Here is a 26467-nt window from a genome sequence, read left to right as displayed (position 1 = left end):
TTCAATGGTAGTATAGTTGTTAGCATGCGTGAGAGTCTGGTTTGATCCCCAATACCTCAAAAAGGGAGAAAGAGTTCTAAGCATCAGACTCTCGGAATGGGATGATAAATTACGTTCTCAGCATAGCTTCCCTGAAGCCCTTAGTCTACTTGGATTTGTGGAGACGAACTTGTTTACAAGTTGCCCACAGGGAATCCATCATCATCATATAAGAGAAACCCAGTGACGATGGGTAACTAACTCTTCAGGAGTACAAAGGATGCAAAGTACTTCAATTTGCTCCTTTCCTCAACAGGTTTATTGCCTTTTAAGTAAAATTTTTGTAAAATATAAATACAAAGGCAGAGAATTTACTTACAAAGTTAAAACACAGATTTCAAACATAAACACACAATTCAGAAAATTTTAGTTTTATGTACATTTTCAAGCAACCTCAACATATTATGTTAGTTTTCAATATTTTACAGAGTACAGAAAAAAATAGCTCAAAGTCTTCTTTAAATAAGAGCATAAAATGTTTAAACATATAAACAATCCGGTTTGATGTGTGAAAAGTAATTTCACAGCTTTTAAATTAGGATACAAAAGTTTATTACAATTAGTTGTTGTGTGTGGATATGGTTTGAAATTTATATTACATACTACTGGATCAAGTCCAATAGCATTTACCTGGTGTGAGCAGGTACTCCGTAAACAAAACATAAAAGTACACCACCACCAAGTGCCTTCACCCAATTCACTCCCCCAAAGCAAGCACATAGTCGTGACCACACAATCCACCCGACCCGCCACCAGAGCTTTGTATGAAATTACGCCAAGCACACAGCTCCTTTTCATTTAGTCATTTATTTTTTTTCTCCTTAGAAAAGAACAGAAAAGAAAAATGTTCCAGGTAAAAACGAACATACATCTCAAAGCATGTGTGCACTGAAAAATAAAGACATCTTAACAGCTTCATAAAAACTGACTTTAAAGTTTCGAAAGAAAACACAGGCTTCTAGGTTCTTCTGACTGGAGTAACTTCTCTTATATAAAGAAGAGATCTTTTCATATGTAATAGTGTCCTTTCTTTACAGAAATTGTTGTATTATGACACATATGCACAAGGATTAACACTATAACACACTGTACACAGGGCAGGTGGCTCACCAGTAGTTTTCATGGCCCGTGTCACTAGGGTGGAGCCACTCCACGGAGGAGCCCAGCAGTGTCTGGAGCTCATTGGTGAATTCCACCAGATCCAACAGCTCCTTGCCTTCAGGATTAAAGGCTTCCAGGTCTTTAGGGCAGGAGAATATGAGACTCGTAGAGACCTGTCGGTAAAACTCTGCCTCTGCAATGCTGACAATTTCCATATTGGGAAAATTGCAACGGAATATCCGGGAGGACATTTTCAACTTCTTGAGCACGTCTGAGAGCAGTAGCCAGTTTCGTGGCCTAGAAAATAGAAAGGAGTGGGGCTTAGATTTCTGGCCAAATGGAAAGGTACTACTACTCTACCAGCCTACTTTTGAGTACTAACCAGGGCCAGCTCTCGTCTAGTCAACTCTCCTGCTCTCCTACCATAGCTCACTGGACTTTAAGGTAAGGAGAGTAACTGCAGGTGAGAAAACTTAGGACAGATTCCTTTGCTACAAAGAACATCTACTAGTATTTGAACAAGCTCCACCATGACTGCTACAGATGGAAACAAATGGAGAAAGTCCTGCCCACCTAGCTCTGGCTAGAATTTGCTTCTTGCTTTTCCAGTGGACTGCTGTAGTCCGAAAAGCCAACATCCTACATCCCAACTTCTTTGACTTCTTCAAGGACCCTCACTGAATTGACAGATCACTTTCTGAAGTAGGTCATCTTTCCTCCCCTTTCCCAATTCCACCCCCACCCTTCAGTTCTCTGGTAGTGACCCTTTTGAGAAGGGATACTTAATACTCTCGCTAGCCAACACCCTTTAGGATTTCTGCCACTGTTTGTAATGGCGGATGTTTTACAGCTTCAGAGGCAAGGAGAACAGTGCTCAGTAAACACCTTTGTCAACACAGAGTAGCGCTTTCTTGAGATGTACACACCCAAAGGATGGATTATTAAGGTGCAGCAGCATATCCACAGGGGAAACATGGGATCTAACCAAATCTGGTGACACATTAAGGACTCAAGTGTGACTGTCCTATTCATAGATAAGGAGGTAGGTTTTCACCCGTTTCCACTGGGTATAAATAATCAAACAATCTGGACCCTAATCCAAGCTTTGCAGACAGCTAAGGAGCCACCCACTCATCTACCTTCATCTGCCTAATGGGGCAAATTGCCTTAGAAGCAGCTTGGCCACTTTGTGCCACAGAGAGCCATGCTCACCCCTGAGCGACGGACACTTGGATGTTATAACACGGCAAGAGGGAGCTCTCTGCAAACTCAAACTCAAACATGTCACTATAGGCATCCTCCTCCTCATCTGGGTCTTCGGGTCCTGGGGGGTTAGCCAAAACATCATACCCGCTTTCGTCATCTGGTTCTAATGGAAGACAAATGACAGACAAGGATCTGTTAGCTACAGATTTCGGCCATGATATCCAGACCTCTAACAATATTGTCCAGCAACCAAGTTCTTCTTCCAGTGCCCACCTCCCGCTCTCAGAGTAGGCAGAAACACTGCAGGTCACCCACTCCCCATAGTACCATGAACAATGCTGCTTACCACACACAGAGCTGCCATAGAACTCCCAAGCGCCACTGGTGTCCTCCTCACTGCGACCCTGCAGGTCATTTAAATAGTCTGCAGAGAAAGGGGGGAGGGGGAGTGACGGAAGATAAAATATACTGGCAAAGTAATGTGGTGTCACAACTAGAATCCCAGAAAGTTTGAGGCCAGCCTGGGCCCCACTATGGCATCATGTCCCCACACAAAACAAAAGCCCATGTGACAATAACAAAATGCTGATCCAGTTACTGTGCATTTCCCCTCTGAACTCCTACTAGGATACTTTGTATAAAACCAAGGAAGACCTGTATCTTTCTTTACACTTTGTCTCTGATCAACTGAGCAACTTCTCCCAGTAAGTCCAACTCAAGATGGGCATGTGTGAGTCTTGGGCCGACTGAGGGAATTCTCTTCCGGCAAGTGTGTGATGAGGAGCGCAACTGCAAGTCCTGATAGTTGTGAGACCCTCTGTGCTTTTGTTTTGGGGATCTCATAACATCTGGGCTTAAATGATGGCTTTATCCTAAGACCAAAGACATCACCCAAAACTGCATGCCCCGGCGATTGTGTAATTCCACACAGACTTGCTATGTAAACTTATGGGCCATACTTAGGTGAAAGGGAGATTTGTAGAAAAGGAAACTAAACAAACAAACAAACAAGCAATCAGACAAAGCTACCACGAAGAAGCCAAATGGCTTTTCTACAACAGGATTATACTATCAAAAAAACAAAAACAAAAACAAACAAACAAAAAACCCAAAAACCCACCCCTTTCTTTCTGCCTAGTCATACCCAAATCAAAAATATCCATTTTCCATCTCTTCCCACCCCTTGGATAGTGTAAGAGCCCAGGGTTTCCCCTATGCTAAATAAGTGCTCATCTATCGGTCCTTTGTAAGTCAGTCAGGCTTACATGAGCATCTCCCATCCCTATGTTCTCAGAGTACCTAGGACTGTAGGTGACCACCATCATACTGTGTACAGGTGAATCACAGTTTTGAATAAGATCAACCATTGGACTACATCATACCTGTTAAAAACTTCTCCATAAGTTCACTGTGGGTCATTTTCATTATGGTTCTCCCTGAGTATGTGGCCAAAGTAGGGTCAGCACCATAGGAAAGAAGCAATCGGACGATTTCTAAGTGGTCATTCTCCACGGCATCATGCAAAGGCCTGGAGAGAGGAACATAGTGGCATTAAGCTTGTGTGAAATACACATGCGTATTTATGTATGCATGCATGTGCCTCCCAAGCTGTCTGATCTAGAGGCAAAGGCACACCTCTTACAGTGAGCATCCTGGATGTAGTATCACTACCATTTTAGGGAAACAACTGGCTCAAAGTCAGAACCAGCTCTCCTCAAAAGGACCAATGAAGGGACTATTTCAGGGTCAGATCTCAAGCACACATCTATTTTATTCTTAGGCCCAAGGAAGAACGTAAGTCTATGATGAAAGCGTCTTAAGGGCCTGACAATGGTATATTCACAGGAGGGCACAGGAGGCAATGCTATTAGAAGCCATGGCACTCAGGGGAGGCAGAGGTGGTCGGATCTCTGTGATTTCAAAGCCAACCAGGTGTACATAGAGTTCCAGGATAATCAAGGCTACATACTCTCTCCAAAAAGAACGAAAACAAAAGCCTAAAAGATTCATGCCCTGTTTTCCAGCAGTGTACTCCTCAAGGTGCTGTGCTGACTCAGAACTAAGATTAAGGACAAAGGGGAACACCAGGGCTGGATGTGGGTGGTGACTGAGGAAGCAGTAGAGGGAGGGACACGTGGCCTTTAGTCTGTCCCCAGGGGTGTTTCAGCTCACAAGTACTTGGAATAGTGACTTCTCAGACAGTAATGAACAGTTCAGGTTTGAAAAGACTCTCCAGGAGTTCTCGTCTGTGGGAGAACTACAGAACTGGCCAAGACTAGGAGGGGTATGCCTATATCTGCAGAAAAATCTGTTCCATTCAATTCTAGGCTGGAATCTGTGCAAGTGCGATTTGTGCTCCCCACCCCTCACTCGGGTTTCTGCATCCCCTTAGAGCTACTGTCTCCTCCTCCAAAGGATGAGAGCACAAGGAGAACAGGACACACCACTGACCTGGTTCCATCCTGGGCACTGCAGTTGACATCAGCGCCATATTCAAGGAGGTGGCGTACGATGTTGAGCCATCCCCTAGCACAAGCTTCATGCAGAGCACAGTAACCAGCATTGTCTCGATGATTGACATCACAGACCTTGTTCTCCAGGCAATATAAGACCACTTCCTGTGGGGAGGGAACGGGAAATACCATCCGATCACCACACAGTCACCTCACAAGGAAGACTTCTTCATAGTTCTAAGACTCCACACTGGGGCCTGAGAACCCACTGTGGTTTGGGTGGTGCCCGAATGTTTATTGAGGGGCTCAGAACAGTGTGAAGGGCTCTGTGTGGCCCAAGGCTGTGCCGCCCCAATATGCTTGGCTCAGTGTTGAGGGACCATGCAGAGACTCAGCTGCAGAGATCTCAAAAGGGCTCATTCAATGACAGGCATGGTGGCTCACACCTGTAATTCCCAACACTCAGGAGGCTGAGGCCAGCAGACCAACATACGTGAGACCCTTAACAAATCCAAGGGTGCATTCACCTGTACAATGGCATTTATGTTCCACAGGTCATTATAGATAGTAAACAGCCAAGTTTAAGATCGAAGAGAAGCAAAATGGAACAGCGTCACCACATCCTGCAACCCAGAGCGGGTCAGGCAGATTCCAGCTCCAATCACAGACAGGAGGCTTAGGCTGGGCAGCCAGGCCTCTGGATGAGAGGCAGGGATCTAGCCGGGGCTCTTGCCAGGTATCTTAGACATAACCACCAAGGAACATCATGAAGCCAAGTGAGGTTGTATATACTTGTTAATACCAGCAACTCAAGAGACTGGGGGGGGGGGGGACTTTAAGTTTGAGGCCAGCCTTGATGGCCTGGGACATGAAGAAAAATCCACTCTTAAAAACAAACACCCCCAAACCAGACAGGTGTGGGGAAGAAAAAAACATAAAGAGGACTGGGGGGGGGGGTGGGGACAGTAAGTAGTTCAGCAGGAGAACCTTTGCTTGGGAGGCAAGGTTTATACCACCAAGGACACTAAGACCTCAAATAACCCCACCTTTCCTCACTTCTCACTCAAGACTGAATCAATGAAATACACTCTTATTTACCTAAGTCAATGACAAGAATCAGATAGATCACATAGCAGAACAAAACAGAACAAGCCCGCCCCTCCCCCTCAGCAGAAGGCGGTTTGTGTCAATAGTTTGCATCCAAATCACTCTTATTAATCTCGCTTCTTTAGCATGTTAAAATATTACTATGAACCACTCCCAGTAAGCACCGCAGTAATTTATTCCATGTCTTATTACCATGATTAAGCAAGTTTTCAAACACATTGAACAGTATCTGTCACCAGGAAACCGGTTACACTATCTTCCTCTAAGTCATGCCAAGCAGATCGTTCCTAACTTCTAAGAATGGGCAAGTGTGGGGGTGGCCTAACACATAGCCTATCAGTGAAAGGGAAACCTCACAGGTAAGATTGGGGCCTCCCTTTGTGACATTGGGGAAACTCATCTGTTAGACATAAAATGGGGCTCCTGCTGACCACTCATAGACATGAGGTGGGTTGTAAAAAATCTCGAATGCCCTTTCTGGGACAGTTCAGTCAAAGGTAAAGGGTCGCTTGTGTCCTAACTAGAATGCTCCAGATGCCTCGCTGTGAGTCGAAAGCTGCACGTTGGTAAATCTGACCATCTGTGCCCTGCCGCTTCAGGTCGTCACGGCAGCTCCCTTGGAAAACAAGGGGAGGAAGAGAAAAGGCATGCTTGCCACGGCATTTCTTCCTTCAGGTTCTAACCTGCCAGAAAGCCCACAATGCTCTGAGCTCCCAGGCCACCTGCCCTGAGCACCGGTATCCAGGATACCGCATGAAGCTGCTGCTCTTTTAGCAGGCCCTCACTAGCCAGACTCGAGTGGACGGCTGCAATCTAATGAGCTGTGTGCCCCAGCCAGGAAGAGACCGCGTCACGTGACTCTGGGATCAGCGAGCACCACTGACTGCTGTGCAAAGATCAATTTATGTGGATCCCGGCGGTCTGCCCGGTGTCCTCTCAACCCAGGGTTTTATTTGTTCTGACAATTATGGCCCTCACCTTGGAAGCCTACCTCACTACAGGGCTGATTTGAGGGAACCTAGAAATGAAAGAAGCCAGAGCAGAAGGCCAAGTCAATTCGCTCTTTTCATGGGGGAAGGGCTGGAAAGGCAGCAGTGAACACACACCAGGTGAAGGCATTTGCCACGGCCTATCCTCATTCAGCCGCTCTGATGTCATTTGGCCTGAGATCTTGCCCCACACCACTCTCCAAAGTCTAGGAAAAGCAAAGTGGGAGTGTTCCCATCTAACACTCTGGGAGACTGTGGTCCAGAGGGGCGAAGATTCTCAACCAAGGTGAAATATTCTACTCCTCACTCAAGCCAAGTCCCAGGTCTGCTGGGAAGCCTCAAAAGGCCCAAGGAAAGGCTCCGGCTAGAGGGCCTCAATCCAGTTGTTATCAGCATCTGGCTGACCCTCTGCTGGGGTCAAGCAAGCTAATACCACTCTCCTAGGTGGGAAGGTGATGGCCTCTTTACAGATGCCAACTGCTGTCCCCGACAGAGAGAATGGTGACGATGTGTGCCTGCCTGATACACTTCTCTGTTATTTTCTGCATCAGAAATGGGTGTTTGAAAGACAACCCACCCATTCCTAAACAAAAATCAAACTGTTTTTGTTGGACAATTCTGTTAAGAGGCCATAAGCCGAATGCCATTAACCGCAAAATGTAACCATAAAGGCCATAAACCCGACATTGTTAATTAATTAAATGCCTCATTAACTTTTTTAAAAACATGATTTATTTAATTCATAGAAAATTTAACCATCACCACTAAAATGCACAAGCATGTGGTTGCGTGCTGGCATTTTAGCTAGAGAAATAGAAGCCTTCTTAGTAGGAGACAAGCAACGTTGAGTGTGCCTGGTCTGCTGACTGATCAGTCGTCTATCTAGTTAAGACACCCCTGAAGAGATGGGGTGCTGTAAAGCCCTAGACCCACATTAGCTAAAAGAGAATGAAGTCCAGGTAAGAGGGATTTCCTTTTTACTGTCCTTGAAGCACTTTTAGCCACTAGGAAACAATGGTGGCAAAGTTCACAGCTGGAAAAACTCTCCATAGCTACATGTTTCCAACAGTTCCTTACAGGACCAGGAAATTGTCCTTCCCTCATTTAGGAAGTTTGAAATTGCCATATCGGAATGGCATATCATCCAACACCTTGAATTCTACCAAAAGAAACCCAGGAAAGTCAGACTCTGGGTGAGTGAAATGGTTTTAACATTAATAGTTAAAACATTGGGTATTGGAATTTACACACTGAAAATTGCACGTGCCTGTATGGAGAAGTTCAGTAAATACTCTCCAGGCCGTCAAAGGAACAGAGCCTAAAAACGTATTCCTTCGTGTAGGACTCAGACCTACTGGCTGCATAAAAACTATTCCTCAGAGAAGCCACAAGGGTCTCTTGAGCCTCACCATTTCTCTTTGCAAAGGACTAAGACCTTTGGAACTGATGCCGAGATCAAAGGGCTAAGAAAGAAGCCTTGTTTCTCTATGAGCAAAGAAGCCTGCTGCCCTTGAGGGAACCCTTGTTCCCTCACCGGCTCCTTTGCTGAGCTTGCCAGAAGCCCAAGTATAGCATTGGTGAAGTCCCTTGAAAGGAAACTGATGCAGAGCACGAAGCCTCACCCTCGTCCTAGGTGGCGATGCTCTTGGTGCCTGTGGTTAAACAACCAACGGCCACTTGCACTTAAACCACAGTAACTGAGCTAATTATCAATCTTTCCTTCTAGTTATCTCTGAGATAGTCCTGAGATAGAAAACAGAGATGTGTTGATGCGAACAACAGCACACGCAACCAGAAACAAGTGCCCGGAAGAATCATCCTTCCCTCAAGTTCCCACCCGCAAAGCTACAAGGCTCAGGCTGGGATCTGGGTCACTGGTTAATGTAGGCTAGGGTGATCCCACCTCCAGGTACAATGTTATCAAAATGAAAGTAAGGATGGGGGTTGGGGATTTAGAACAAGGGTAGAGCGCTTGCAACAGCAAGCGCAAGACCCTGGGTTCAAGACCCTGGTTTGGTCCCCAGCTTGGGGAGAAAGTAAGGGTGCTGGCCAAATCCTGCTGGCCCTGGCCTACGGTGGGTCGGTGTATCCACCCGTTTCCTTCACACTTCCACAAGCGGCTTGCTGAACTGAATTTTATTCTGACCATCCAACTCCCAGGGGGCTGATGTCAGCATTAAAAAAAAAAAAGTCTTTGCCCTGTGGGCTATCACACCGCAACTTCAATTGGCAAGTGGGTGTGGGGTGCGTACAGGGTGGAAGTAGGTGGTTAGCTCCAGGAGGTTCTAAACTGCCAAAAGAACAGTCCTCCTGAAGCCTTTGGAGAGGAGATTCCAAGAAGGGCTGGGGAAGGGGGTGATGGGAGAGGGCTGGGCTTTGCTGTCACTCCTCAGGGGCAGTATCTTTCCAAGTCCTTCAGTCGCTCTGCAACTTTCCTCAACCGAAGGCGCAGTTGCCAGCCCAAAGACAATGAGAAAGAAGATGAGTTACTGTGGATCATGCAGGCCTGCGAGCACACCGTGGAGTGCGACACTAAGGGCACAGGTCCAGTTGGCAGCAGTGAGTTTGGGGCAGAGCCCCCTCAGGCTGCCACTTTCTCAGATAGCATTCCAGTCAAGGCTGCCTTCCCCACTGCAGTGGGTCCACGCGAATCCTCCCAGTCACTTCCGACCCCTAAGACCACCTTTCTACCAGCAATAGTATAAGCCACCGAAAATAGAGCTAATCGCTTCTCTACACCCTTGTTAATCACAAACCAAAAGAAATCATTAAAATGTACCTCACTCGCCAAGTCCTGGGTTATGTCAGACTATCTATCAGAGATAAGGGAGCAATCGTGGCATGGCAGCTTACCTGCCTGACCAGGAACTAAACATTTGAGGCCTTTCTTTTTCCACCTTGACAGATCTAGCTACCAAAGAGACAGCAGCCAGAGAGGGTCTAAAACAAACATCCTCCTGGGCCTTGGAACACCTCCTGCTGTGGAGAGGTTGGGCTCTGCTCTCCAAGTTCCTTCCTGAAGCTACTATGCCCAACCTTAAGCAGCAGCAGCGGGAGGCTTCAGACCCAGAGTGCCCACAAGTACACACTCACCTCATAGCCTAAGCGCGCAGCCCGCTGAAGGAGGGTCTCGCCAGCATTCTTATTGACAATAAGTCTCCGAGCTTCTGGCGGCATGGGGCGAGACTGGGTGGTCTCTTGAGGAGAATTTGAGCGTGGCAGCTGTGGCCTGGGTGGCGGTAGCAATTGTTGCAAACGTCAAAGGCTTTGGCTCCTGCTTGGCTGGTGGTGACAAATCATAGTCCGGGCTCCGGCTCGGTCAGTTTTCTGAATCTCCGACAGTCATCTGTCACAAAAGTAATGAACAGGTAAGACTGTGACCCTTTAACACCCCCATTGCTTCTTCTCCCCTTCCTCTTCCAGAGTGACAAACCTAGAGACATCTTTCTTTTTTAGGAAGGGAGGGGTGTGTCAAGGGAGGGTTGGGGGGCGGGGTTTCACTCTTTGAAACTTCATGGCCACCTAGCGCACATGCCACTCTAGGACAGGAGTGGGAATGATGGAAAGGAGGGTGCAGTCCAGGAAAATGGGAGCTTCCTCCAGGAGAAGCAGGCACGAGGGGAGAGCGGGACACAAGGTACCTTGGTGTCAGTGTTCTCCACATAGTATTCTCCTGTGATCTGCACGCTCCTCCTGGAGTCCTGAGGTATCAAGTGCTTGGTTTTGCACAGTCTCTTCCCGGACGGCTTCTCGATGTTGTCTGTGTATTTTTGCAGCGGGGAGGCAGCCCGGCAATCCTCGTCTTCCTCTGTGCACAGCACATCTGTCTTCTGGCTTTCTTTAATTTTCTGCTGCTTGGCAGGCGGCCTCGAGGCTGGCGTGCAGCTTGGCTGAGTCTGCTTTTTGCCACTTGCATTGGTGGATGAAAGGCTCTTCATGGGCGGAGAGGCGGAGAACACAGGCAAGCCTAAATACGGAGGGGGCGGTGACGGGCGGGGGAGGGGGAGAAGAAGCAGGCGTTACACAGTTGTAGCCGATGCAGAAAGAAAAGCCCATTGTTAGCACTGATCACTGGAGCGGCTTCAGTTTTTAAAGATATACCAATTATGTTTTCAAAGCATTAATATTTTAATTATCCCACATTCAAATGGCAAATAGGTTAACCCTCAAAATGCCAAGTGGTAAGTTTCTTCAAAGGGCCAGGACTAGAGGACAGAAACTGGTTCTTCCTGCTCTCCCCCACCCTCTGGGCTCAGGTGCTCAGGAACCCAGATGACTGAGGCAGCTGGAGCCTGGAAGGATTGTGGGGCCACCCGGCCTCTCCTTCCTGCCCAGCCATATACTGGGAACTCAGGAAGGAAGTGGAAAGACAGGCAATGGGGTGTGCGAGGACAGCACCAAACGGCACCACCTGCCACAAACTTGGATGGCCCAAGTTCCCGTGCTCCCCAAGAGGCCCTTTCCCATGGAATGCACGACCTATGCTCTAGAGGCACAGTGAGTAGTCACGAGGTGGTCTCTGCATACCTTGCTCATTGTCACAGGATTTGAGGGACTCTTCAGACCAGCCTCTGTTGCCTTTGGCCTCTGCCTTCTTCCTGCCAGGCCTCTCTTCAGTGATGTTATTCCCCTGGGAGGTGACCTCAGGCTGCACGGCCTGGGTCACTTCCTTCCTGCTTTGCCGGCCAGGTTTGCTCTCGGCCGCCGCCGACACCTGCTGCTCCCAGCGTTCTCTAAGGTGCAGCAAGTGGCGCTGCTTTTTAGGATGGAGCCCTGTTAATTCAATGCACACCTTCAGGTTGGTCAGCTCATTACAATGTGGGTCTTCTAAGTGGTTAGAGGAACTGTTTGTCATTTCCCTCTCAGGCCAGTCATCTAATGGAGAAATAACTACAAATTAATCAAAAAGCCCCATGGGGAGGGAAAAAACTGTCTTACATAGCACCAATGGGGTGGGGGAGGGGGAGGGTGTGGCCACTGTCTCTGCTTGGCAAGTCGCTTTATTTTTCTTTGGCCGCCTCTGGGTTTGGAGGGAGGGGAGGTGGGTGCCGCCTCCCCAGGGCTTCAGGAGGCGTTGTGGGAGGAGCAAAGCTGTCTATGGAGGGAGGGGGAGAGGTGCTGCAATAACCCCACTGTGACCCCACACGACCACACGCAAGTGTGCCCTCTGCGACTGCATGCACAGGCCACCCAAGCAAGCAGCAGAAGCTGGACGAGCTCACCTTTGGAGATCCGTCTCCGCTTGGCTTTCAGAGGGTCTTCAGTTAGCTCCTCCACAGTGGTCTCAGTGTGGGTGCTGTCACCTGACGCTTTGCGTTTCCTGTCTAGTCGGAGGGTGGGGCTGTGTGACATGTCCACCACCCCCTGGTCCGTGGGTGGCTCGCTCACAGGCGGCCTCTCCAAGAAATACTTTTCCACAGGAAGGTCTTTGTCCTCTGGGGCTTCAAAGAGATCATGTTTGTTTCCAGTACTATAGTCACCTATGAGGGCCAGAGAAAATACAGAAATAAAGATCTAGGTCCTTACACGGAGGCAGGGAGGCAGGATATGGGGGAGTAGGCGGGACAGCCTCAGCCAAGGCCAAGGATGAACACCTGACAGGTCTTGGGAGACAGATCTCCTCACCCATCAGGAGCACGGAAGCAGAATAAACAGAACTTTCCAGAGAAAGGGCATGCCAAAAAGCGAGTCAGCAACTGCAGCAAGGTAGGTACCTTGTCTTTAATCTTTTTGTAGTTGGGGGATAGGGGAACCCAGAAATGTCTGGGGTACCCACACTCCCAACCAAGTGTGCTTAAACTAAAACATCTTCGGAGAAGCATGTGTTAGGTCACTATTTGGAAATACAGAGGGGCAGAGGGTTGTAGTAAAAGACTAGATATTCCCAAAATGTCATTTACCCAAGGGGCAACATCTATGTTTACCCGAACAGACAGACAAAAGATGATGAAAAAATGAGGAATGTGGATGGGGGAGTGTTGAAAGAAGCCCAGGACCTGGGTGGGCAAGAGGGGGCAAAAACCCCTGCAGACCTAGGGCTGCTGGGAGGAGGGGGCCCAGCAGAGCCAAAGGCAAGGATACCTTAGCAAAACCTACAACTTCAGAGACAACTTCAAAGGGCTCAATGTGATGGCTGCCGAGCGAGCGAGAGACAGAAATCCTTATCACTCAATCAAGCTGCTCCCATCTAGTGTCCAAAGTAGGGGATTCCCCACGGGGACTCAGGTCACCTAACCTGTGCTCTTTCTCTCAAGCAAACATCTATAGACAAGACCTCACCCCCTTCACAGTCTTTTGTAACCAGTCAAGCATTAACAAAACTGTTGGCTCCAGCTCTCCAGGGCTCTGTCAGTTCTCTATATCAGACCAAGGGAGAAGAGGACCAGTAGACACCTACGTCACCAACCCTCTCCCTGAATCACCACAGCCCAGTGTCACTTCCAAATTGTTACTCTAACCAAGAAGCAGCCCACAGTTTTTATGGTATGGCAGTTTTTTCCCAATACCAACAAAATAGAAGCACTATGGGAACCAGTGAGCTGCCTCAGCAGGTAAAGGTAGGCCTGAGGAACTGACTTCCATTCTGGAACCTACAAGGTAGAAGAACTATTATCTGACCTCCACATCCGTATTGTGATACGTGTTCGCACACGGAAAATAAATCCCCTAAACAACAACAACAACAACAACAACAACAACAACAACAACAAAAACCCACTATGTAACAACCACCATAAGGCTCAATGCTTGCCCACCGATCACTAAAATGATTCCACATGTTCCGGGGAGTGTGGGTCTCCTAAGGGTGTGGGTCTGGTGTTCTGGTAATAGCGCTGCAGGAGTCATTTGCAGGTGAAATAAACATTCACTTCATAGGATGAGCTCGATACATTTCAAATTCCCCCTCTACTTCCGACCAGCTCTGCTCATGCATCATCGACTTCTCTCAAGGACAATCCAGCATTGAGTGGCTGTCAGCTGCGGGTGAGCAGCACCTTCGGGAACATGGTACTAGATCCAATCTGAGCTAAGGAATGCTTACACGTCCCCAGCCGCTCCTCTTCCTCATGGTGATATACCTTACAGACAGAACAGCCAGCAGCTGGACCCCTGGTATGGCAGGCCATTGCAGTTCAAGTACATCTAACTCAAGGACATGGTCAAAACACGTCTTCAGCAATGTCAATGTCCCGCCATTAAGGCTGCGAAGACATGCAGACTGCCAGAGACCACTGCACGGAGTCCAGCAGGGGTCTTGGAGATAGCAGGCTGCCCGGTCTCGCTTGTGCTAGCCACTCTGTGACTCTCTTAACTGCTCTGCCGCTGACAGTACACCTACAACTTGGCCGCACTGGGCTATAAAGTGGGAACAGGATGACCAGCTGCCTCTCCTCTTCCCTCATCAACCCTGGCTGCTCAGGCTGATGGCAAGGACCAGAGAAATTATTTATGCAGGATCCTTAAACCAGCTCAATTTAGCCCAGAATTTTAAAGTGTACCTCGTTCACTTCTCCCTTTTGTAGGTGATGTGAGAGGAAGGTAACTGGGTACTGTCATAACTGCTTATGGATGGAATCCATCACTCTCAGATAGCAGCATATTCAGTGTGGGGTCTTTCCCAGATTCCATTGCCTTGTTCCAGCATCATATCCCCTCCTGCCAATCAATCGCTAAGACTCTCTCTCTGCCCTGAACATTTTACATTCACTTCCTAGTCTTAACAGTTGAACTCCAGGTCTCGAGTAGGCACCTGTATCACTGCCTAAGCTATCTATCTTTCTTGGGGAGCTTTTCCACTCAAGTTTTCATTCAGCCTCACTGTCAACAGGGAAGTGAAGCTTATCTCAATCAGTTGCCCAACGTGCCCTGGTAAAACCACCCCAAGACTGTTTCATGGCCTACCATCAGCTGAGAGGGGCCTGCCTCCATTCCTTACATGACAGGAGCATCCCTAAAGACCGGGGGTGGAGGTGGGGGGTTGGGCCATCTTACTCTTTTCTGGGATTTTCCCATCTGAGCAAACCTACACACAGGGGGTGCCCCTACCACCCCATTCACCCCATTACCATCCACGACTCCCTGATAGAGAGACTGGTAGGGAAGAGGAGTTAACACATTGTTCACTGGCTCCTTCAACTCCTCACCATTCCTCATTCATCTGGGCCTCCCTCTGCCTCATCCTGAGGAAAGGCCAGAGCAGGGCCTATTGTTCTCTCCACACCGCAATTACCATCAAGAACTCTTACTGATGAATCTGAGGTTCACACCAGTCCACATACCATCAGCATAGCCAACTTCTCCTCCATCCTTCAAGTCTCCTCCATCCTCCAAGCCTCTTAGGGCAACCATTCTCATTCCTTTCAGAGAAGCCCCAAAGATCTGCACCAGGGTGATCTTTGAGGAGCTAATAACAATTTCGAAGCAAACATACCCCTACTGCCATCAGCCACAGGAAGCTCCATATCATTCCTATATACCTTCCCTTGGACCACTCTAAAACAGGGCCAACCACTACCAACAAGGTTATCCTTACAGCAAAGGGCATGGGCCAATAGAGAACAAGCAAGTGAGGCCCTAACCACCAGGCTCTACTGCCTACCACTGATCGTACTGTTGGCCCCTTGGTCATGCCATGTAGGCAGATGTGAGTGTGGCTGTGTCGCTCAAAGTTTGAAACTTGCTCCCTATAGCATGGTCATATGACTTTGTAGCACATACATCCCATAATTTATCATGACTGTGCTGCCATACTATACCTTGTAGAAGCATCGCCATGGCAACATTTACAAATCGCCATGGCAACAAAGCAACTTCATCACTGTGGCAGCCATGCCCAGTGAGCCCTAAACAAGATGGGAGAGTTGAAGACTTCTGAGGACCATCCTAGATGTCATTCCCCTCTGCAGGTACACTGCTGAGCAGAGTAGGTGATCTCTCTAGTTTATAAAGCATGCTGCTGTTGTCCTGGGGAAGAAATTCCCCAGACGAGAAGTTCCTACAAATCCCCTGACTCAGGCTCCCTCCAGTTCCTGTTCAGGCTATCATTTAGTAGTTTCCTGGGCCCACCCCACCCAAGAGACTGGCAAAGACCAAGTTAATGCTTCCTTGCCCTTCCCCATCCCTAAACTGTCCCGGAGAATTCCTTCCCATGAATTGTCAGGTTGGAAGGGAAGCACTTCACTCATTTGATCAACTTCTAGCATCATTTAACTCAGCCACCCTATGAAAGAGGGCAAATGAAAATCCTGACCATGCCCCCCCCACAACAAGATGTGCCCACCACCTCAGAGCAGAGGGGGGCTGCCTCAGAAAGGGAAGGGAGCAGAGACTGGCCATGTATCCCTATAATCCCAGCATCCAAAGGGGTGAGGCAGGACGACTAAGGCCAGCCTGGGATGAGTGGTTACTGCATTCCCAGCAAAACAAACAAGCCCCAAACGGAATAAGTAGAGCTTAGAATCCTGTCCCCTCTACTCCAAATCCCCCCTAGTTCTCATGCAAACAGTTTGGTCATAGTCCCCACCCACCCCAACCCTGCTACATCTACCGGATAGTGACATTTTTTTCCTTCTTGAAAAACAAGCCTTTTGCACAGAACCTACAGAGAGAGCACTTGATGGCAATTTCCGGCTCTTATAAGTGGCAGGAACCCTGTTTTGGTATCCCAGCCCCTACCAAAGAGCCTACCGTCTGAGCCTTGGAGGACCCCCCAAGCCATTCCAATTCCTTATCTCTTACGGTTTGGGGGGAGGAGGGGTGTGAACAAAACAGAACAAGTAGGGAGGAGGTAGACCTCCCAGGCAGGTAGGTAGGAGGCCTCACAGATTCTTATCTGATGGTAGTGGCCACTTGGGGCCTGGCTCTGTTACTTGAAAACTAAAGAAAAGGCCAAAAGGCTGGAAGATGTCCAACCTTTCAACCTCTTCTTACAGCATCTCTCAGCGAGCGTTCACTGGGAACAAAGGGGACTCCCACTTGCAGCTAGCTCCTCCCTTCTAGAAACACCTTGACTACTTCTCAGCTCCTACGGGCCTCCTTCCTTGCCAAGCACCTCACAAGGTACTGGTGATTTGGTTGCTTTGTGTCCACTCTAAGCACCAGAGTGGAGGAAGTAACATTCCGATACTTAGATGCACATCAAGAGCCCCTTTCCAAGGGTGTCACTTGCTTGCCATAGAAACCACCTTTTTCTTTAGGACTAACTCATAGCAAACCTTCTTGGGTCTGATTGTTGCTGCAGGCTGGCCAGAGCATTGCTGGATCTTAAGGATGAACTGGAGGTAGTGAAGGAAAGATGGCGCCCTAGATAGCCAAAACCACATGTTCTTGGGCCAGAAATCCTCCAATTCCTTCAGGCACCAAGAACTGTATGTACCAGGTAATGTTACACCTTCAAGGGCAACAACACAGGACTATCAAACACTCAACATCACTGACTGGCTTGTCTAGGAGGCTTCTGCAACTGCTGTCCTCCATGTTTCCCCTGACTTTCTAGTTCACCTTCCCTAGCAAGGATTCTGAAGGCCAGAGCAGGCCTCAAACCTTAGGCATACACATTAGAGGAAAGCAAAGACCTTCGCCAAGAGTTGCACCCTTAAAACTCTCCAAAGTCCAACCCAGCAGGGGACCCATTGTTTAGACTGAAAGATCCTCAGGAAGGCACTTTTTTTTCCCACATTTACTCCAGACCATAAACCACCATCTATCTGGTAGCCTTTTTCACATACGCTATTCTTGGGTTCTAGTGATAACTCCCAATGACAGCAAACAAACTCAGTGAATACCTGTTGTCGTCTTTCTGGTGCTTTAACCAACCTTCAACACCTCAACAAAGTCTAGATGGAAAAAACCTGAGTCCCTTTCCCAATCCCCAGTAGACTGTCATGTGGGAGATTCCTGGGTCCCATCACTTCCTCTCCATCCCAGGCCTTGGAAGCAGGTGGCCCTGCTCACCAATGTGGTGCCGCAGCCAGCGGCATACTTACATCTCTCAGTGTCGTTCTGGTCGGCAATGGCCTCTTCCAGGGCGACTGACTTTGGCTTCTTCTCCTGATTTCCTTTCAACCTTTCCCAGTCGGCTGGGCTGAATTTGCACACCTCGGAGTCTTTGGTTGCTGGGTGGCTACCTTCTCGCTCTTTCATCTCCAGCTCTGAGAAGCGCATCATTGCACGCTAGAAAGAAAACGGAGATGGAAAAAGAAAAAAAACAACATCTTACCATAAAGGCTATTTCATGTGCCTTATACTATAAAGGAAAGTGTTTTCAAAGAAAAGCTTGCCCAAAGCCAACCACAATTTATGAGATGCAACTCAGATATTTTAAAGTTTAGCAGATAAAATTTAAGAGTGTCTATATGTGAATAGTCACATTCTTTATCCATAAAGTCGTGTGTGTATATAGATATAGACGCAATGTGTATGTATAGCCATACGTACACGATTGCATAGAGACAGACATTCTTTTTTGAAGGTTATAAATAAAACAAAGCCACAGCGCAAAGGAAACAAAAGGAAAACACAACAGAAAAGAAACAAAATGTACAATGAATAAAGACGACCATGGCCCACAAACTTCCCTTTGTATATTTGGAAATGAAATTGAACTCAAAAGGCTTATGGAAGATTCTAGTAATAAAAATTTGAAGAACTGACCTCACAGTAAGCAGCAGGTAGACATAAAATACTGTCCTCTTGTAATCCTTCCATCTATGTAATTAAAATGGGCACTCAATGGATCATTTAGATAACTTCATCCATTTTTATCAGCATAAACCAATTTTTTTCTTAACAATTGCAAAACAATTTGGCTTTATTCATCTTTTAATTATAAGTAAAATATCTTAAGGAAATTCCTATACAACATCTATCATAATTCACTAGCAAATTAAATACATACTCTATCCCTTTAAGCGAATTTTTTCCTTCCTTCTTTCTTTCTTTCTTTCTTTCTTTCTTTCTTTCTTTCTTTCTTTCTTTTGGTGAAAAAAAAATTGCACGATTCCCACAAACATGCGACTGCTACACATCTCCACCAAGTATCAAGTAAGGTATTCTAAGCAATGCTTCCAGATACATCTGTTATCTTACAGGCAGAGACATCAAAGCAATTGCTAGGTAAACGTCATGCAGTCTTTAGACAAATAATTACAACTTGTTATCAGCATTTCAGTAGAGTTCTCATATAATCTACAGAATAGCTTAAAGTATCCAGACACATGAACCTCCTAAAAGCTACCACCGCCGTCCCCTTACTGAACGCACTTCATACATTCCAATTAGCATAAGTGTTATTAACCAAATCTGCCTGGTGCTCTATCCTATCACATTCCCCCAAATCCCCTTTGTACATTACAAAAACTGACAACTGATAAAGTTAGTGAAATTCAAGTGGGGGACTCACCTGCAATGCCCGCTGCTCTCGGCTGAGCTGACTAGAATCTGCATACAGTTCGGTGGTGACACACTTGAATCGGTCGCCCACATAACCTGCTGAGTTAGCAATTCTTTTTGCCAGCTTGGATGGCTTCGGTTTGAGAACTTTGCCATCGTTTGATTCGGCCTCATCGGTTCCATCTTTGGTATAGGCGGGGGTGACATCCATGCTTGGAGGGGCACCGCCCACACAAAATGGTTTGGGATCCTCTTGGGTTTTCCCAAAAGTCACAGCAGGGCCCTCGCTGCCCAGAGCTGTCTCCAAGAATGGAGTTGCTACCTGCACCCCCAGGTTCTCCTTGTTGCTTCCTGCTGCCACACTATCCTTGCCTAAGCTGAACACTGGCTGGCCCGGGGCCTGTTTGAAAGTGAAAGATTCGTGGAAGTCAGTGATTCGGCCCAGTTCCTCTCTGAGGGAGATGAATTCACGGTGTTGCTGGATCACGGGGTCAGCTGAGGGCTTGGCGGCGTCTGTGTTCTGACCCGCATTCTCAGCTACAAGGCCTGCTTTGGATGCCCCTGCATCAGCTTTAGCCTCTGTTTCTTCTCGGAGAAGGTCTACGTAGACTAGCTTGTCGCTTTTGGCCCCCGTTTTCCCCTGATTCCAGCTAGGGTTTGGCTTCAGGTTCTTGTCAGTGGGGACGTCTGGATGTAGTTTGGCGCTGCTGGCTTCCAGTATCTCAGAAAACCGGCTACGGAGGGTTGGGTCCTCATAACGGGCTCTCTCATGGGAGCGGGACCGTCTCTCCGGCTTCTCCTCTTTTGTGATCTCAATGGGTGTGTGTGGGATCAACATGGGATGTACCATGCCCAGGCCTAGGGCATCTTGGTAAGTGACAAATTCTGGCCGGCTTGTGTGCAGCCCATAGGGCAGGCCAGGCTTGGGGGCAAGATGCCCAGGAAACAGACTGCCATTGGGTAACAGAACTGGGTGAGGATACACCGGTCCTTTGCCATGTAGAGAGAGGGGACTTAGAGCGATGCCTTCTGGTGCTGGGTAAGGGAGGTAACTCCTAGGGTAGGGAATTGGTGGGGACCTGAATGCTTCATTTGGAGATAGAAATATTGAGGTTGGCGGGAGGCCATTCTCACTCGCTTTGAAACTCGGTTCTGGGTTGCTGGCTTTGGCTCCCTTGCTGCTGGTGCTGCCACTGTGCTTGGCAGGCGTGGATGGGGGCTGGCCCACATGCTGGATGACTGATGGCGTGGTATCCACAGAGCTCCTGTTGGTCTTGGTGCCATCTGCATTGGCGTTGGGGGCTGGTGATGCAGAGGCTGGGCGTCCTGAGCTGGACACAGACCCTGAAACATTAGTGATCACAGCATCTGTGCCGCCCATGCGGGGACACGAGGAACTCCGCTGTTGCGGTATTGCCCAGTCCAAAGCCTTGTTTTTCAGTGACAGGCTCTTGCCATTGTTCTCTTCATTAGGACTTGGCCCTGGCACCACCCAGGATGAGGGGGCAGTGCTGATGATCTCTGATCTGTAGATAGAACAGCCATTTCCCGGAGGAGATGTTTCTTTTGGAATCTCACTTCCAGAGAGCACTAATCCACTTGCAGCCCGACTGTGGACCACAACTGTGGGAGCCATCTTTTTCATGTGGTCGGTCTTAGAAGTATCCACGTCCACCACTTTAGAAGACAGGTCAAGCGGTTTGTCTGTGACGTCTTTGGTAACGGTCTGCTTTTCCAACAGAGGTGGTGAGCCACCATCTTTTCTGTCTTGAACCGTTGTCTTCCGGGAGTGCCCAGACATGGATGGGGCACAATCACCCCCATCTAGAGCCTTGGGGTACTTGCCACTGGACAGCCTGGCTGTGGGGAACTCGCTACTGGCTGTCATGTATGGCTTCGTCAGGGTGACTGAGGGGGAGGTGGAGATCCTGGGATAGTGCTTGTGGAACTCGGAGTAGGACTCTGCAGCGGGCTGAGTTGGAAGGTGGACCCGGGTTGAGGGCCGAGGTGACGGGGGCAACAGGAGAGCTGCGTCTCCTGGCAGGCCACTATTGACTGCCTTGGCAGAGGTCACCCGGGGCTGCTTACTATTTTGGATGTGGGGATAAGTGTGGGAATCAACTGGGTTCCCAGGGTTGACGCCCATCTTCCACGGGAGGCTTTTGTCTGAGCAGTGGACGAGAGGTGGAATGGCTGCAGAAGCCGAAGGTGTAGAGAGCCTCATGGGCGAAGCCAAGGAGGACGGGATGTGGGGGTTGACATAGTGTGGGGGTGGCAGGTAGAGGAAGCGTTCCCCACTGGTGCAGACAGGAGAATACAGCGGCTGGGCCAAGCCGTAGGACTGCTGAGGTAGCAAGGCCTTGTACATGTTCAGTGAATACTTTTTGGCGTGGTCGAGGAAAGGGTATATGGCTGGAGTGGCCCCCTCCATATAAGGGTTGACCCAGGGCAGCCGCAGGTAACTAGCACCGTTGATGTTGAGAGTGCTCTGTTTGTCACTGGCAGGCCTATCCAAACCCAAGCTTTCTGCTGTGGCTACAGCGCTTTTTTGTATCCCAGGTGGGGTTTTGTATATAGCACTGAAGCCATTTGGGGGTTTTCCAGAGACAGCAGAAGCCTCCACTGTCTCAGGAGTATTCGGTTTGAATTGCATCTCTGGATTTCTTTCCGAAGAAAACCCAAGGCCACCGAGAGAGCTTGGGGTAGCCTCCCGACCTTTTTCTGAGCCCAATCCACACAAGCCAGAATAAACGATGTTTCCAGGGACCCGGAGCCCTTCCCGGATGAGGCCTGTGCGATCCATGCTCAGTGCTGCCAGGCCGTCAATCCGATGGGCTCCACTGGTATCCACCTTTATAAAAGAACAACACACGTTACCTGGGACGCCTGTCACAGCAGCAGCCCTGATCCAGAAGAAAGGCCACCCACTGGGTCACATGACATCACCCTTAACACCCCAACAGAAAAGTTAGACAGCTTTGCTGTGTCCAGTGCCCTGACTCCTCCCACATTCAAATCCTTCAGAAGTCTCATCTGTGCAACACTCTTCCTCTGCAGTCCCAAGTCTTTGCTATAGCACGGAAAACACCAAATAAGACATTCTCTGCACCACTCTTAGTGGGGTACAAGATACTATCCCTGTGGAACCTGTCAGGTTGGATTGGGGAGAGGGGTATTCATTTTTCTTGGACACAGAAAGGTATTTAACAGGACAAGAAGCAATTTTCCTCAGGACAATGGGTATGAAGAACTTTTTAGCTTATCTTATTTCTAAATCAATGAAGGAGCTTGGGAAGGGGATGGTTAAAGTATGGCTGCATCTTTTGACTTCCTTTCCCTTGTGCCTTAAAGGACAGTCCAGTGTTTCCTATTTTACTTGCGAACATGTAAACCTCAGGAAGTACTTGGAGGCTAGAAAATTATTTTCTAGCTAGGAGCATTAACAGGATAGATGGTTATGGAAGGCCCAGCTTCCAAGTGGCCAAGGGTTTGCGAGGGCAGACTGTATTAAAAGCAATACATAGCTAGGCCCTGATTGCCCTCCCCCACTCACGTTGTGTGCATGAGCGAGCTCACACATAAGCTAACACACACACACACACACACACACACACACACACACTCCCTAATTAAATACAAACTAATGCATAGTTGATTACAAATCACTGATAGCCATCCTATCCAGAGAGGCCATTCATCCCTTACCACGTTGTGATTCAAGGGATTCTCCTCCCTCAGCTCCAGCCTGGCTTTTGAAGCATCGCCATCATTCACAGGAATTTTCCTATTTAAAAAGACACACCAATTTCATGAAAACATTTCTTGCTGAATCTATCTTTCATCTATCTCCCCAGACCAGAGCAGTTTCTACTAATCTCATTTATTTTTTTGAACTGTCTTAACCCTCCCTGCCATGACCTATAGTGTAAGTCGCTCCCAAATGGTGATTCAATATTACCCTGGCAGAACAAAGCGAAGGCAGGCCTTTCATGTGTGGGGACATGAATAACACATATGTCCCAGAGGTGGGCAAGTCAGAAATTAAGCACACTTTTCTCACGTGACCTTTTCTACAGAGGCCAAGTGCTGTCTTAGCTAACCCTTACGAGCTGTTCTGGAGGGCAGAAATGAAATCAAATGGCCATGGACCAAGCGGGCTAGAAGTTTACAGGCTAGCCCCTTCATCTACCCACCTCTGCGTTAACCCCAAGGGCAGGCGTTCAAAACTTTCTCCCCCACCCCACCAAACAAGTTAGGGACCCTGTCCAGGAGACTAGTTTCCATGGTGATAGTGAAGTTATATTTACAGCCTTTATCAAAACAATGTGGAGATGTGTGGGGATGTACAATAATATCAGAGACATGTCAGCTACTCCAGGCAGAAGAGGAAGCCGCACTTCTGGGCTAGGCTGCTGTGGGCTGTCCTGGGACTTGTTATCAGAGAGCATTGATAAAGACAGTGTTCCACGCCAACTTCCAAATCCTCAGGATAACATCACTGAGAAGCAGCAGAGGAAAGGCTTCACAGTTACCCCAAAGCTGCTCCAATCACCCCCAGCTCAGTTGTCTCTGCCTCAGTCCAACACCTCGGATTAGAAAGCCTAACTGGGCTGTCCAGTACAGAATCCCGGCCAATAGCCACACAGAAGGGCAGCAGAGGGCAACCTGAAGCCTTGGGTTGTACCCAAGGAAAGGATAGCCATCTCCTCATTTATTACTAAGCAAACTATTGGTTTTAAAAGCACATCGAATGCCGATCCACCTGGGCCCACACTCCTGACATTTAGAGTTAAAGCAGCATATAGATGGGGATTAATTCTCCTTCATAAATATGAAATAATAAATTAAGGACGAAAGCGCACTGAAAGGCCGCTTTAGGGGCTAATCTTTTAAAGGGCGGCAATGTTCAGCTGAACCAGGCTGCCTGTTAAAACTGTAAATCAAGGGCCACCAGCTAGGAGATCTCTTGTCCAGACCTTTGGGGCCCCCTCTCTGGCTGTGAGGAGGAGGGGGGGTGGGGTGGGCATGCATGGGCTCTGCTCAGGAGTGTGGGGGAGAAGACCTGTTCTCCCTCACCAGGCCTGGCCCTGGAGACTATTCACCTGTCTTCACTTGTTCCACACATGCGGACCCTCTCGCTGTTCATCCAGCTGTGAACGTTCCCATACAGAGGAGTTGCTGAAAGCATGACGTCTCCTTGGATGGCAGCTTGGTTTCAGGCGTCTAGTCTGTTTAAAAAAAGAAAGGGGGGGGGTGTTTCCCGTGAGGTTGGGTAAAGCAAAGCCTCTTTCAAGGTAATTCACACAGGACATAACCTGTGCCTGACAGACTGTCTACAAATGTCCATGAACCAAGAACACACCTGTCCCAGTGAGTGGAGAAGATCAGGCGCAAGCTAACAGGAAGAAACCCATCCTAGTCACGGGTCTGGGCCTGCCCACCCTTTTGCCAGAGAAAGCAGCCATATTTGAGGAGGGAGTAGAAAGGCACAGGTTGCTAGATCACTGGCACACTCATCTCTTTTGGGGTGGCAGAGGCAGGAACAGTGTGAGGACGCAGGTTTGGGACTCGAATTACGGCACATTGTTAGGACTGAATTTCAAAGCTGTCTTGCGCCCAACGCGAAGATTGAGGGTGAAAGAGAGAGTCCAGTGGGCTGCTGAACCTCTCTACTGGAGCCCTGGATTAGATTAAGCACCTAACAGGGGTGGTTTTGCCGGGGAGCTGCAGGGGGAGGCGGCTGAGTAATTCAATGACGCCTGCTCGCTGGGGACAAGAAATCATTAGCGCATAAGTCTTTGCAGCCAGGGCTGATGCTCATGGGCTCCGAGCCGCTGGCGCACAGGGAACAGGCAAAAGCCACCCATTTTCCACCTCATGGGAGGGGGAAGCTGTGGAGGGGAGGGTGCAAAGGAGCCCAGACCACCTCCCCCACTTACCTTCTCAGCCCACTGCCCCTACCCACACCACATTCTAGTTTGCTGCATGAGTAAAGGGTCAGGACAAGCTGCATTTTATTAACAGGATTATCACGGCGCGTGATTTATCCTCGTGCAGGATTTTAATTGCTCTTTGGAGGTTGAGCCGTTTCTTTTGACTGCGCTTCAGCCCATATCCTGCTGTTAAATGCTGGGTTAATAAGTAGGGGAGCCTTTAATGCCTGGGACCGTTGGCCCTCGGCAATTCCCTGCTCACAAACACATCTCAGTTTCCCTTGTCCAGGACAGGCCTCGGCATTTTTCCACGGGACCCAAAAGCGAGTGTGAAATAATGGGTGTGCAGATGATCATCAGGGGAACTTTTCTTTCTCCTCCCTCACACACCCACCCACACAGTTTCCGAAAGCCCAAATGTTCCCTTAAGTCGACACATTTCCTTTGTTAGCAGGAGAAAATATGCAAATGCTTGCTTTTACACTTTAGCACACGAGAAGCAGACTGCCAGGTCGGTTGGGTGGAGGCACCCCGTCCAGGGACTCTTCTGCCAGGGACTGGAGTGGGGGTGGGGAAGGCTTGGGAGGACTGAATCCGAAAGCTCAGCTATGCTCCTTTCTTTGTCCTAACTAGGCCTTTTCTCCACCAGCAACCCCCACCGGCCCCCCAACCTTAGAACAACACGCACCAACACACCACGCACAGCTAGAGCTCAACAATGAAGCTGGAAGGGGAGGGCCCTAAAGAGGCTTGGAATGGACTTTGTGACGGCATCATGGGAATGGACTTTGGCGAAGCTGTTTTCCTGGGAAGGGTCTTTCTTCAGACGGGATCTCCAAATGTCCTAGCCACAGAGCACGGAGGAACCCACTGGGGTACTAGGGAAGGCTGTGTGGGAGCTGTTCACCATTTCTTCCTGCAGGGAATGTCACATCACGGGGACTGGAAAGACCCAAGACCCATTCCATCGAGTGTCCCTTTCCTGAGGATTTCCTGCCCACTCTCACAACAAAGGGAAGACATTGTGGGTAGTCTGACCAAGAAGAGCACTGTCTCTGGGCGCAGGTGTCCTGAACGGCAGGCCACCGCAGGAGCCAGACCATGCCCTCATGGAGCCCGGATGAAGTGCAGAAATCCCACAATCAAGCCCCAGGGAAAAGGTTCAGAAGAACCCGCCTGAGAAAAGTCAGATCTCCATGGTCCAGTTCCTCAGGCTTGAAATCCAGCTGTGTCCTACATAGAGTAACCT

General features: G+C 48.6%; 1 protein-coding gene across 1 annotated transcript in view; it reads right to left on the bottom strand.

Annotated features, from left to right (window-relative positions):
* Positions 1–270: 270 nt before the first annotated feature.
* Bcor (BCL6 corepressor) overlaps positions 271–26467 on the bottom strand; it is a 42280-nt gene continuing 16083 nt past the window's right edge. The window contains 15 exon segments of the mRNA XM_032889758.1: positions 271–1437; positions 2353–2509; positions 2693–2770; positions 3729–3874; positions 4798–4964; positions 9989–10154; positions 10156–10241; positions 10537–10862; positions 11423–11770; positions 12118–12375; positions 17881–18067; positions 18548–18601; positions 19296–22136; positions 22991–23069; positions 24388–24513. Coding sequence (XP_032745649.1) covers positions 1146–1437; positions 2353–2509; positions 2693–2770; positions 3729–3874; positions 4798–4964; positions 9989–10154; positions 10156–10241; positions 10537–10862; positions 11423–11770; positions 12118–12375; positions 17881–18067; positions 18548–18601; positions 19296–22136; positions 22991–23069; positions 24388–24473 — 5271 coding nt within the window. The 5' untranslated portion in view covers positions 24474–24513 and the 3' untranslated portion in view covers positions 271–1145.

The sequence above is a fragment of the Rattus rattus genome, chromosome X, assembly GCF_011064425.1.
Source record: "Rattus rattus isolate New Zealand chromosome X, Rrattus_CSIRO_v1, whole genome shotgun sequence".
Classification (NCBI taxonomy): Eukaryota; Metazoa; Chordata; class Mammalia; order Rodentia; family Muridae; genus Rattus; species Rattus rattus.
This window is presented reverse-complemented; position numbering and strand designations above follow the sequence as displayed.